This window comes from Toxotes jaculatrix, chromosome 11 (genome assembly GCF_017976425.1).
Source record: "Toxotes jaculatrix isolate fToxJac2 chromosome 11, fToxJac2.pri, whole genome shotgun sequence".
NCBI lineage: Eukaryota > Metazoa > Chordata > Actinopteri > Toxotidae > Toxotes > Toxotes jaculatrix.
In genome coordinates, this window is record NC_054404.1 from 14,622,182 (window position 1) to 14,637,024 (window position 14,843).

A 14,843-nucleotide genomic window follows, 5' to 3' on the forward strand; every position below is an offset into this window, starting at 1 on the left:
TTCCAAGTCCTGGAATCCGGAATCGGACTGATCGTAATCACACATGGATTATGCTTTTTTCTCTGCTTTTTGTTTGTTTTTGCCTTAGAGGAAACTTTCTCAGCAACTGTAAGTACTTACAGACCAATTTAATTTCACAGTAAATAAAAACAAATCGGCTTAATGTAAATTATCAGCGTGTGAACCTATTGAAAATCTCCTTATAACGGACACGTTTTGCATCTTTTTGTCGCTTTGCTTTTCAAGTGTTGTTATATTTTTTCCGCATGGATTGATCTTTCTAACTTGTGTGCTCACCGGGACACATGCTTTATGTACATGTTTTTTTTTTTCTGATTTATGAAACGCTCCGCAGCAGTAAACATGCACCGTATTGCATCACTTGTTAAGAAGCAAAGTGCGATGTGTGCCGGACACTGAAAGAATACGAACCGCTACATCCCGTAATTATTAAAAAATAAAACCACCCAGCCAATCAGCGGTCGCGCAGAGAAACACGCTTCTTTGAATATTGCTAAGTGTAACAGTGAAGTTATTGCCATTGACCGAAAGTGGCTGAATGAATGATGGAGAGACGAGATATAGTAACTGTGTGTCCACGCTATAGTGTTATTCCTGCTCCTTTCTCAAGCTGTGTGTGTATGTGTGATAATAGCTTACAAGAATAAAAGCACATGGGAATCGATGCAAGTTTACAGCACATGGTGCAGCAGCGTTGCTGTTCACCAAACTAAAACAAGAGGTAAAATATGTGGGTTTAAAGTATCAATTTAACTCCCACAGAGTCCTCAATAATAAGAATCACCCATGTTAATATGTGGGATAACTGTGACTGCAGGGGTCGGCATTAGAGCTGCGTGTATTGCATGCATTTGCAGAAATGATGGGAATACCATTACGCCTTCACACAGGCAAGGAATGTGATACCTCTGTAGTGCTACTTGTCTACGGCCCTTGCATGGTTGTAGTTGTAAGTGGCATAGTCACTTCATCTCCATGCGCCATGATACTGTGGGCCTGCATGCAAAACTTTTATGATCCAGTGGGAGAAGGCACAAGTGCGTGCAGCACGGATGGAAATTAATCATTGGGGGCAAAATTAATTTGGATGAGACAGCGGCAGTTAGAGAACGAGAGTATCATGAAAAATACTATTGGTCACACTGTGAGACTGTGCATATAAATTAACTTAATGTGTTGTGTGGCTGTATTATGGTCTTTGGAGGTCAAGTTCAGCGTTCAGCTCTGTCTTCAGCAGTTTCTTCCCCAGTGGAAACAGATGAATGTACACCAGGAAGGAAGGATTATAGTCTTTGCAGCAGGATTGCAACTGTATTGTCACAAAGCTACATCATAGCTACTGAGAAAAAAGCAGGTTAGTCAGTATGAGTTATGATTTGCCACTGTGTTTTCTGTAGGATTAACAAGCAAGGAATTAACAGATGTGTTAATTTGTTGTTATAAGAGAGTAACCACGAAGATAAACTGATTTTAGGTATGAAAATACTTATATATTAAATGTCACATATAGATATAATGTGTGAGGCTGTTTTGTTGGGTTATGTTGAGTTTATTTCTTGAAAGTCCCTGGAAGAAATCCACCTGAAATCATTATTGTTGAGTTCAATAGTGCAGTCAAACTAATCCAGAAGTGACCTTAAGTATCAGATTTGAGTCAGAACAGTCTTACTGTACTTTATTTACTGTACTTTACAACAGGCTCTTACCATCAAGGATGACTCTGCCCTAGAAAAAATCCTTGCCTTCTTTGCAATGGCATGGGATGAATGCAGAAAATTTGGCTTGGCAGCACAGTCAAAGGGTTTGAGAGACTCACTTGTAACTGGAGGTTTCCAGGTTTGAGCCTCGCATGTGATGTCCTTGACCAAGACACTGCTGACAGCTTACACATCAAAACACAACAGAGTGTTAATAGAGTAGTACAGAACAAAGATCAAGGCTTTGGCATTATGACTATGAACCAGCAAAGCAATGCATGAGGACCCAGCTATCACGTATTGTAACTGTAGTAAACTCATACAATTACATGGTACATACTTTAAAGCTAATTAGCAGTAATGATGAGTGTAGACTGATTAATCTTACTAAGTTGCTGTAACATTTTAACATGGAACATGGGGCACTTAGATCAACATCAGACATGGTCAAATCTGCCCTTTGTGGTTTCTTTATCTTGTTGTTGACCATGTTCCTCACAGATCAAATGCATTGGCACAGTTTCACAGCTAATTTGTGGTGATGACATACAGACCTAATGAATTATAAACTGTCTATGGAGAACAAGAGGCAGCTTTCCTTGCTAGTTAACAACTGAACCCTTAACATAAACAGAGCTTAGAGTAAAAATGATTCAGCTGCAGCATAGACACCTCTGTTCATCACTGTATGGGAGGTGTTCATGAACCTAATGAATGAAGGACTCAGAGGTGCATTCTCCATATTCCGAATAAGACAATGATGTTATTCAGTACGTTGATAAAACTGCAAAGACCACAATTGAAGACAATCGCCAGAGCTCTGTGAAACATGATTTCAGCCTGATATAAAGAAGTGAAACTTTCTAAGTTTTATTTATGTATCTTAGCTTGCGTAACAATCACGCAGACAGCAGTCTGTTTCAGTGCTAGCCAGCTGAAGGAGTCTTACTTAGGTCAAAGCTGGTGTTGCACCCAGCAGAATAGCAAGTTTGTAATAAAACTCAATAGAGCCACATTGTTTGTTTGTGTCTGCTGTTAAGCTCTGTCTATTAGTTCTGCCTTTGTTGGCAAATGTATGCAGAAAACAGTTTAATCTAGATTAGTGTGAGGCATGCGTTTCATTCATTACTTCAGTTTTACCAAATATTGAGACTGAATTTAAATGAATTGTAAAACAATAAATATATATATATATTCTGCTTGCTCCCAGGTTTTCAAGTGGACCGCTTTCAAGTGTCAGAACCATGATTTGCGTGCTGAGATGGGCTGCTTTTCTTTGGACTTTAAATTCCATTCCTTGCACTTTTGGAATGGCAGTGAGTGATCAAACAGGTATGTGTGTTTGTTGTACTCAGCTTTCTTTCTTCTGAAAAACTCTTTTATTAATGAATTGAACTGTTTCTCATTGATGTCATAGTAAAGAAAAGATATAGACATAGAGGCAGACGTGGTAGATTGACAGACATGTTAAAATCTGATGACTATAACGCTTGTTCTTTTGTTTCATCCCGGATCTGTGACAAAATATCCATACTCTTGTTAAGCATAACTTTTTGAAACCTCTATAGGTTTGTTTGATAAAACATATTTTAAATATTTTACAGTTTCTATGTTTCACAATGTATTTACAATGGTAAACCATGCTTCGTAATGCCATTTGTGGGATCCAATTTATATGTCTGACAAATACGGTGTGACAGTTTTATACCAAAGCTTCAGACTTGTAAAAATATTATGGGACCATCCGTATTCATAGTGTGAGTCATAATATCAGTCTCCATTTAATTTTCGCTGAAGCAGATCGAGACTTGCCTCCAAATCACATCTCAGGGTCTTGTTTCTGTCAGATATTTTCAATAACTTCAAACTTTTAGTTTTAAAGATGAATGGGGAAAAAAATGTGAATTGATTTTCTGTTCTGGTGTGGATTTCTCCCAAAGAGGTTTTGTTTTTTTAAAGTTAAAGGAAATGCATTGTGGAAATGAATTCATGATTTAACAGATCATTTTTCTGTAATGCCAGTGAAAACTGGTTCAAAATATAAATGACCATCTGTACCCAGCACAAACAGCTTCTTGGTGGCTTTCCTCTAGATGGCTTGTGTCCTCGTCTGAGTGTGGAGGATCACAGGTTTTCTGACATTTTAGATCGTCCCCTGGACATCACAGGTATGCTCTGCATGAACACGGTTGATTTGGAGAAAATAAATCAACCTTGGACTGTTGTGTGGTGACTCACTGTAACCTTGTCCACAGGATTTGATCTCACAGAAAAGTTTCTTCTCCGAAAGGGAACAGTCACAGAAGACCTGCCATCATTTCGTTTAGGAAGCAGTCCACTCATTAAGCCAACAAAGTGAGTAGCATGCTCTCTTTTTTTTCCTTTTTTACATCATTTGGGTTCAGGTGTTGTACTCTGAATCCTTATGATGTTTGAGGAGAGCTCAGACAGCCAGACAGCCTGCCTGTCAAGCTATGGCCCAGTAAATATTCCTCCTGTGTTCTGCCTCATTTCTACCACTCCCTTGCTTTTGCTATGGAACTGTAGCACAATATACGCATGCTATAAGATGCAGTCACCCATGTGTGGCCGTGGTATTGAACTGCAGTGTTCATTTGGATTAAAACCCAGGCTATTACTAATTTTGTCCCTCATGTACAGGTTCTATTTCTTACAACTCACATGTTGCAAGACAACATGATGTATGTAAAAAAAACAAAAAAAACATGAGCAATGAAAAGACTGCCATTACAGATCTCTGTTGTCCAGACCATGATGAGGGTTTTAGCTTGGTTTCCGTGGGATTCAGTGATCTTCTAAGGAAAAAAAAAAAAAAAAAAAAACACATTGTAGTCACAACTTGATATCATGAAAGGGCTGACTTGAAGCAATTCAGATATACCCTGCTCAGAGCAATAGTTTCATTTGCCTCGGCTAATAAGGGCAAGCTGTGAGGTGCACTGTTAGACAGGGAATAATTTGAACAGAATTAATATATATTGCATTTATTCTAGAAATCCCCCAAGGGCAAAAAGTGGGACATAAAGGAATGAAAAAAAAAAAAAAAAAAAAGCCTGAGCGCATATAATAAGACAAGAATATTAAAATAACTACATAAATGACACACTCAGGTCCTATTTACTGAAGACCTTTATTCCCCTGGTTTACATGACATAATGATAGAGTGATAGAATATTTCACAAGGCCTGTTGCACTTTTACACTTAGTGCCGTCAGCTGATTAAGAATGACCAGTGGAACATATGCAACTGTAGTGGCTGCCAAACTTGGCTTTATAGTGGTGTTTTGGATTTTAAAAAATGTATTTTGAGATGTGCATTGTCTTGTGTCCCTGGGTTGTAACTGTGAAAGGGAACACTTTGTCATTCTTCAGGGGCGGGGAGGATATTTTTAGTATTTTTACATGACATGAAACTGTAAACATTTACTGCCAGTCTCTCTTTGGCTAGGTGAGAGAATCTTTGAGCCAGGTGATTTGTGATCTCCTACCCTGTTCAGTCAGCCAGCCGAAAATACATTTACTTCAGCCCTTCCCTCGGTCTGGGCCCATAGTGCAAGAAGATGCTGGTTCTCAATGACACTGCTGACAGTGTCATTGGTTATAGTGGCGAGACTGCGATCCCTCTCATATCCAATTATCTAAGTACTTTGACAGGTGATACTGCATGTCAGCTGAGGAAGGAAAGCGAGGGCAATTGCACGAAGCAGGAGGCCCCTCTTCCCCTGCCACAGCCAGTAAAACATTGCTCACTTTACTTGCAGGTTATGCAGCGATAGATGCCCGACTCTCTAGATCTAGCTAATACTCTGCCAGCTCCCTGGCACAATGCACATTATGGTGTATAGATCAGAGCTGACACATTCGTGGAACATGTGTGTGAGATGACAAATTTCCCTATAAATTGCAACTTGTATTCACGCCGTATTTCCATACAGCATGAAATCACAGTGCTGCAGTTGCTGTCTTTAGAAACATATATGTCTGGCCTTGCCCTATTTACATCTTACGTTGACTTCTATCTCATATTCATATCTGATTATTATAACGTTTATATGCACTACATTTACAAAATGTGCCATAACTGTTCCTCTTATACACCTTATGCATTTTCCTTTATTGTGAGGAAGTTCAAGCTGTTAGCGGTTCGGTGGAGTTGCTTCTTTATTTAAAAGTTTAGCAAAAGATCATTGAGTGTATTTTCTTTTTTTTCTTTTGCTTGATGCAACAAGGTAGCAAACAACTATACTGTAGGTTTCTGTCTGTTAGGTTTTTTTTTAGCAAAGAAAAACATAACCTAGTAAAAAGATCAATTTCACACTCATCTATGTACCTTTATACATATACAGACTTGCCTGTGCTTTAATATAGTGTCCTAATAATTTTCTCTTGAACACAATAGTCATTGCTCATTTTAAAATGGAAATGGGGTTAACATTTGCAACAATAATGTCTTATTTGTTTTTTTGTGATTTGAATGTTAACTACATTCAAAGCATCTAGCAACAAGTAAAATGTTGAATGTCGTACTAAAGGCTATGCTCATGTCATCTGTAGATGCTGAAGCTACAGTGAATTTGAGTTGTAGATACAAAGGAGCCATTGAGACTGAGATATAGTGTATCAAATCACCAGGGTTTGTATTTGTTTAGCAATCAGTGGTTTCAGTGGTTTGTGACTGTCATGTCAGCTCATTAATCATATGGGCCTACTGGAATCAATACTGTACAGCTGACTTACTCTTTTTAAGTCATATAATAAGCATCTAAATTGGTTCTGGTAAATATATATTTTTTATTTATTTAACCGTATAAAAGTCACAGCAGTGTTTTTGTTGTGATAGTTTAAACAATTCCATGGTGGTGGGGAGTAGCAAATTACTCTAAATAAATTTTTTTGAAAATGTTTGTTAATTGTGGCCTGTTACTATTGCAGTGATATCTCTCCATTAGGTGTGTGTGAAGTGGAACACTTATTTACAGGGGAATGATGACAACACAGCAGTCTTCTTCCATCACATATCAGCTACACACATTCACACTCATTTGCATAAAGTCTCTTCACTGGCGAAATATCCTTCTTCCAGATCACAGGCATGCCTTTGATTTGGCTCGATCAGTGGCAGTCGTCTATCATGCTGGCACAGCACTTCCACATTTAAACAGGAAAGAGGACTCATGCTGAGAGGAAGTTCTAGTCCCTGCTAGCATGAATGATGCATTTAGCATAGAAACTGACATGGTTGAGCCCACTTTGATCTGTTGGAGGATTGAGTGTCAGTGATAGGGCTGTGAGCCAACTAGGCTAACGTTTGAGGTTTGATTGTTTCAGCAATAGCAATCTGATTCCTCTGACTCATTTAAAAGAATCCTCCTGGATAGGATTTCTTACAAGCCAGGACACTAAAGCCGCTTCCGGGAGATTCTCTACCAGACCGGCAGTGTTGCTGTGACATTCTGTCAAACCACTGTCTCTGATTATACAAGGGGTAGTTTCAGCCAAGCAAATATGCATGGTCAAAGACATGTTCCAAGAGTGGTGATAGTTTCCAGACAGCACATGGTTGTTCCCTATAAAAATGGAATTACTTCTGATTATAATTCCTGTGGCTGCCCTGCTGTTTCTCTATGCTTCTCCTGATTATTGTTATGGATGTGCATTATTTTACAATACACAGTGCACAAGTAACTGTTGGCTAAAAGGACGTCTTACTCAAGAAAATATTTTGCTCGTCCTAACTGCAGTGGCTGTTTCCGTAATTTCACTTGGAACCAAGATTTACTATTTCACATTGTAGAATCCAACCCTATAGTATACGAATGGCACATTGGAACAAAACATTGTGATTGAGCATTATCCAGCAGGCAGTTATGTTTCTTCCAAAACATATTTGCCAATGCAAATTAGTCATATATGAATGGAACTTGGAAGAGACAGACTTGGCAGAATCACTTACTATATATTGTAAAAGTTGGTTTGGCATTGTATGCAGATCCCTTTCATTCACTCATTATCACTCGCTTAAAGATGCATAGTAGTGTTTTTTCCAAAGAATTAGAAAGACAATGTTCAAACCAACCCACAGGGTCAAGCTCCCGGTTTAGCCATTTAGCCACAGATGGTACAGTCAACACAGGGTCGAGAACTTTAACCCTCTGGGCCCTCGGAGATCAAGTGTGCCGACAGTCCGTGTTTTGAAATAAGAGCAGACTTAGTAGGGGACTTTGTAAAGAAGAGTGTGAACTTCAGTCCCGTAACAGAAAACAGCCCTGCAGTGCATTGAGCTGAATATGTCAGTCATATTAAACCTGCTTAAATTTATTATGTTCCAAAAGTTGCAGCGTGGTGCATAGGCTCCACACGGACAACAGCCTTGGCCAGACACGCATCCATCCATCCATCCATCACATTACCATGAATGGAATATCTCAGGAACATCCTGAGGGAATTTCTTTAAAATTGGCAAAAACTCTCACTTGGACTCAAGGTGGAACTGATTACAATTTGATGGTCAAAGGTCAAAGGTGGAGGTCACTGACCTGACATAATACAGTTACCAAGAGTCCATATGCTAATTATGATAAAATACTTCTTGATACCTTTTTATTAAATTCTTTTGAAGTCTTTACTACATATATGAGTCTGGGCAGACATGAATGTAAACTGCAACTTTACTGGCTGGTGGAAGCATATAACCGCAAGGCAGTAATTCTAGCTCTTTTCTGTTATTCGTTGCCTCTTATTATAATGTGTACTACTTTATGTACAAGCAGTTACTGTATGTGCAGCACGGAAACATTAGGTGTTGAATTTATTTTACAAATCCTTATTTTTATAAATTGCCGTGCCACTTTTCATATTGAATTGCTTATGAAATAGTCCTTTAGCCCTTGGGCGACAAATAACCTTCCCGGTCCTCGGCCTCTCACAGAAGCATTTGGTTTTTCAGGAGCTCTAACTTGGTGTATTTATCATTTTAGTCATGTATCGTTTACACCGAAATCTGAAAGAATTCAAGGGACACAACAGAAGAGGGTATGAAGCTCTGAGAGAATAGGAGATGATATATTGGAGTGAAAACTAATTTCCAACCTGTCTGAAGAAACTCTCTCTCTCTCCCTCCCCCAGGCTGTGCTCTGCCTTCTCAATGACCTTATCGTTGCATTATTATTATTTTTGCTGATCTTGATTTATTATGTTTATGCTCTTCCACTTTTGACTGTTAATCTGAGTCTGGAGTAAGGGCTAGGGTTAGAATATTTTGAAGGGTACAATGTTTTGTTGTTTTTTCTTTTTGTTTTTTTTTTTCGTTTTTTTTTTCCAACCAATGTATAAAATTAGGAAAGGAGTGCAGGTGTGGGCCGAGAGATGAGTAAGTGAATAAGCTGTAATTCATTTGAGGGTGGGTGTGATTTGAAATATGATGTTGTTTTTCCTATATATCCTCTTTTTCTCAGCATATTTTGCTTCTGCTGAAATACATTTTCAGCTGTGAATTGTTATTTGACTTTCCAGAGCAGCTGAGGTCATGCACATAAACCTACAGCTGCACCGCACTAGGCGTCTCCTGTATAACCCTTTAACTGTAGCACGTGGTATCTCTGTGAGGTAAAAGATTGGCTGCTATGACTTTGGATCAATTTCTATACATTTTCATTATCTCAACTACGGGGAAGCCAGTATAAAATTCATCAAGCTAAATGGAATCAAGTTTGTCAGGTTTATTTATGTGAATGTCTCCACAGCAGGAGGATGTTGAAATGTTTTATCGATCATTGAAGTTGATTGGCTGGTTCATTGTTCAGCCCCTGGAAGCTTTGAAAGCGTTTACATTCAATATAGAGAAATTAGTCTTGACATGCTTATCTTTCTTTTTTTTTTTTTACTATATTTTAATGATGGACATTTGCATTCTGTGAAAATCTGACTGTGTTACGTTGTGTTTGTTTAGATTAATATTTCCAAATGGGCTTTCAAGTGAATACTCCCTTGTCACCATCTTCCGGGTAAGAAGAACGACAAAAAGAGACCGTTGGTATCTGTGGCAGATATTCGACCAGTCGGGAGGCAGTCAGGTGGGACCCCGCTCCATGTTAAATGTCATGTGTCTGCTTTCAGTATCCACAAATATGTGAGAATGTGATGGGATGGATGTTTCTTTGCAGTGATTTTAAACACACTTCTTTGTCTCCTCAGGTATCTGTTGTGGTTGACGGTGGCAAGAAGGCTGTGGAGTTTTTTTCCCAGGGCCTGCCAAAGAACACACTCCGCTACACTTTTAAGACCCGTGACCTACAAGCCCTTTTTGATCGCCAGTGGCACAAGCTGGGCATTTCTGTACAGAGTAACATTGTCTCTATTTACATTGACTGCAAGCTAATAGAAAGGAAACAGACTGATGAGAAGGACAACATTGAACCCAGGGGGCACACTCTCATCACTACACGGGTGGAGGATGGACGGCCTGTAGACGTATGTCATTAACTTTGTTCATACACATTTTGCTTATCTTTAGCTAAATCTAAGCAGTGTCTTGTAGTTTTGTTACTCATCTCCAGTTTTGGCCAGTTGTTTACGATATTAACAGAAGTTATGGGAATCATTACCAATGTCTTTAAAAGTTATTTGAAACATGCTTGAGGGGCATATTTTCTTAATCTCTGTAAATCCTCTATTGTGACATACAGAATGTGTTACACTCATTCTCAGAGGTGCCTCAAAGTGCTAAAAAAAAACATGAGGTCAGCTATGCCATTTGGTCACCCAATGCTGCTGAGTAGAAGTTGGCTTTAGTAGCATTAACAGCTGATGTTAATGATTTGTAAAGATGTAAGTCAGCGCATCAGGAAAAAATGAAAGGATTCAAATTCTGGTCTGAAGCAGAAGAAATTCATGCAGAAGTTGTAGCTTGTTTTTTGGGAATACATATTTTAGATTTAGATGTGATGCTTTTGAGCTGTTTTGCAGGCAAAGAAAATGGCATAGTTAGGACAACTTCAAGCTAGAACAGCTGACCACAAATTGTGCTGTCTTAGCCAGTGCAGAGGAGACCTCGGCCAGTTAAAGGAGGAATATAATGTGTTGACAAAACTATTGTATGATGCAGGTATGGGTGGAATTAATGAGAGCTATTTTCCACAGATTGAACTGAGACAAATTCTAATCTACTGTGATCCTTATATGGCTGAGATGGAAAATTGCTGTGAGATACTGGAACCAAAGGTAAAATGCTCAGTACAATACTAACACTCACTGTTTATTGACAATAAAATGTCAATAAGTAATGAATAGTAAGAATTTATAGAATTTGAAAATGTTTCTGTTGTGTATCACTGCATTTCATAAGTAAAGAAGTAGGGGAGTAGATATAATAAATGTTTGCCTTAAACATTCTGACAGAAAACTGTAATGTACCAATTTAAGTATATTCACCAAATGTCTAGGTGTTCGGCCTTAACAAACTATACTTTAACAAATACAGTGTCATCACACAACGAAGGTATAACAAGGTTTTTGTCTCTCGTCCATGAGGGTTTGCGTCCCCAGATAGAAACTTAATAACAGAGATCTTCCATCACAGAACAATCAATAAGGGCTAATGGAACAGTGATTCCAAATGGAGAGATGACCTTTGACCCCTTGCCATGACATGTCTTTATAAGCATGCAGTCATGTCAGTGTAAAGTTACTCCTAGGGAATTGTCACAACCTTGAGAGGGACTTATCTCCGTTTGGCTGCTTAGTACTTTCTAAGTTTCACTGCACAGTATCCATTTGTTATTTGCAGCATGACATACAGTAGATATATGATATATGCTGCCTGAAACCCAGGTTACCTTAGGTCAAGTGTGCTGCTTTACAGTGGATTTTGGCTCTTTCTTTCTTTCTTTTTTTTTTTTTTTTGCCATGTAGCAAACATGACAAAGGAAGGTGTCTAAATGGTGAAATTTTTGTATTGATCCAGTGTGAAGCCCAGAAGACACTTAATGGGACTTCCCCTCCCCTGGTTACAGAGCAGCTCCCCCAGATGCTGTCTCAGCCGGGCTCGCAGTCAATTGACAGATGTCACTGTCCAGCTGAAAAGGTACAATCAATTCCACCCAACAAGGGCCTCTAATTGAGTAAGTGTAATGTCTATTGTAACTGAAACGGCGCTGATTTACACCACATGTACTCAATCCTTTATAGGCACTAAACAGCCAGTTAAAGGACATTTATACCAAAAAGTATTTTCCTTGGAAGCCAACCAAAGGTAGTATAACTAAAATCTATTAGAAAACAGGGGTATAATTCTCCCAAACTGTTCAAGCATGGTAAATCTGCTCCCTGCCATAAATGTGTAAAAATGCAGAAGGATTCTTTAAACTGCGAAAAATTAATGTTAGATTAAAATGCAAATTGAGACCTGCAAGCATCAAGCCCTCTTTGCAGGGAGCAGATGTTGCAGCTCCCAGGTGATGTCCAATTAATCCACCCTTTTATGATTTTTATATTTTGCCTCTAAGTTACAAACAGAATCAGCTTTTCACAGACTAAGTCAAATAAACATTTTTGGGTTCCAAGATTAAAAAATATTTGCTATTATACAGATATAGTTTATTTCCATCAGTAGAAATAGAGATAAATACAAACAAGTAACACTTTAACTTCTTTAAACTTTAGGTAAATGTATTTTATTTGTATTGCTTTGCTGATGAATAATTCTTTCATGTTCAGGTACTGCTTTTCATTGTACTTTAAGTGTGACAAAAGATTTATGTTGATGACATAAATTGTGTGCACAGGGAGATGCTGGTCTTCCAGGGGTAGTTGGACTGCCAGGACAAAAAGGGGACAAAGGAGACAAGGTATAGATAATATTTTTTATGAAGTTGATATATGCACGTGTTTGTTCTTCTCTTTGTTCTGTTAGAGATGAAATGTTTTCTCTGAAGTCTGGTTTTAAGTAGGTAGCCTCACATTCACCATCCACAATTCACAAAGTCATATGTAATGGAGAAAACTCATTTAATTATAAAGAGTATTATCACTGAGCCACCATACTTTGTCCCTTGCTCTAGATTACCATACCTTTGTTCTTTTGCTGCAGTGGGTTTTCTCTGTGGCCAGCACCACTGGTTTTTTAGGTCACTTGCAAGGTCTAAATGTCAAGAAAGAGTGCAATTCTCTGTGGGACAAATTTATACTTTGTCATAAATTCATTGTCAGAGTAAAAGGAATACACATCTCTCTCAGCAAGCAACAAAGTCAGACAAGGTTTCATGTTCTGCAGTCAAGGTCCCTCAGAGATGCTACCATACAATTACCTTCACAAGGTGAGTTTTCTCCCAAATCTCCCAAGGTGTGTGAACTTGAAAAGCATACATTTGCCCAATCACTAGAAAAATAGGTGTAGTTAAAAAAAAGAGAGACAGATCCTTTCTCCATGACAGCACAATAGACAGGTTGGACTGTAAACGGTAAATGACCAGTCACTGAAAATTGTGGGTGTTGTGTTGGCTGGAAGATGTAGAAGAACCATCAAATACTCAGACAAAAAAAGTGTTATTTTGTCTGTACAAGGTTAAAAAAAGAACCAGGAGAGAATGAGCTCAACTATGAATGGAATTTATAGGGATGAACAGGTGGTGCTACTGTATGCTTGATACGACCAGATGGCTTTTGGGGTCAGTGTCCTAATTACCATGATGTGACTGTGAGAATTAGATATGTAGGATGACTTAGACTTTTGTTTCTGGAAAACCACTAATTCCAGGCACAGATCTACATTTATCATTTTGTATTTTCTACACTGTGTTTTTTGCTGTTAATCCTATGAACAGCACCAGTCAGGTACCACTGGCTTGATGTTTTAAGTTGCTGTTCTGAGCATCTTGTCATTTTGTTCCTAGAGATATATTCGATAGTACTTTTTAAAACAGTAATAGATATAATTTTGTGTATTATATTCAAAACTGTGTGTTTGTATAGCAACAGGCCGTACTAATCAGGTTTGGAAATGTGTTATAATTAGCCTCTAATGATTCTTAATTGACCTAGCAGGGATCAACTCTCACGCTGTAACGTGTGTGTGTATGTGCACTTTAAGTGTGTGTTGGTGGCGCTGGTGATTGATTACTAGGTGCTAATTGATGTGATGATTCACTGAGTAAGAATTCATTATCACATGTCAGAAAAAGGTATTGTATGAAGTAGGCACTGTGATGTGTTTCCACTTTCTTCTGCTTTTGGAAATAGCCATATAGCTAGCAGGAAGTGTTGACCTGAAACCTACGAGCACATCCAAAGAGACCCTTAGTGCACATCTTTTATCTGCAAAGACCACCTGTGTACAAAAAAATCATGTTCAAAGTGTACTTAGTACTACATTACCAAGCTGTTAGAACACTCAATACTCAAGAATAATTTAAACATACCGTTCAGGAGCACAGGCCATTTCATTTTTTTTCCCTATGATTTCTGCAGGCCATGTCTTGTGCTGCGAATCAGTGGCTCATGCTGTTAACACCTGAAATCTAATTTCAGCAAATCAATACTTGGCACCATTTGTTTACTTACTGAACAACAAAATTCATAACAAATCCTATTACGGGCTTGAACACTAAATCAATGAAGTTAAGGAAAAATATGATCAGGGACTAGACACTCAGGACTAAACCCTTTATGGTGGTAAACTGGCACAATCAGATGATATACTGGTGCTGCTCAGTCGTAGGGATAAGACCCAAAATACCCAGCTGGAATAGTAAGCTAACCACGATAGACACCACTGATATCAAGACACAAAAAGTCCTCACAATGCATGGAGGGTTCCACCCAGAGTCCAGCACCCTGAGAATCTACGTGCAATGAAAAGAGGGAGGGCAGGGATTAGTGAGTGTCAGAGCCACGATCCAAGATGAAACAAGGAGCATCCCTGAATACATCAGGATAATGGCCCCCTGGGATGAACTGCTAAAAGAGTGCCTCAGGCAGCAAAATAGAGAGGGTGATGAGGAGGAAGAGAAAATATTGTGGAAGACCAAGCCCCTCCATGGGATGTAGAACATAGAGGATGTGGCTGACATCAAGAAATCCTACCAGTGGCTAGAAAAAGGCTGACCTGAG

At 38.7% G+C, this 14,843-nt stretch overlaps 1 protein-coding gene across 4 annotated transcripts in view; it reads left to right on the forward strand.

The window, feature by feature from the left end:
- Nucleotides 1-14,843, forward strand: part of LOC121189734 (collagen alpha-1(XIX) chain-like) — a 93,356-nt gene continuing 78,513 nt past the window's right edge. For all 4 annotated transcript variants that reach the window (XR_005894903.1, XM_041050147.1, XM_041050148.1 and 1 more), the window contains exons 1-9: nt 1-108; nt 2,929-3,050; nt 3,812-3,886; nt 3,974-4,073; nt 9,688-9,811; nt 9,933-10,208; nt 10,878-10,958; nt 11,701-11,820; nt 12,521-12,583. Coding sequence is in view for 3 of the 4 variants with exons in the window: in XM_041050147.1 (XP_040906081.1) it covers nt 2,963-3,050; nt 3,812-3,886; nt 3,974-4,073; nt 9,688-9,811; nt 9,933-10,208; nt 10,878-10,958; nt 11,701-11,820; nt 12,521-12,583 (927 nt within the window). In the remaining variant the exon portion in view is untranslated. The remainder of the gene's footprint in view (nt 109-2,928; nt 3,051-3,811; nt 3,887-3,973; nt 4,074-9,687; nt 9,812-9,932; nt 10,209-10,877; nt 10,959-11,700; nt 11,821-12,520; nt 12,584-14,843) is intronic.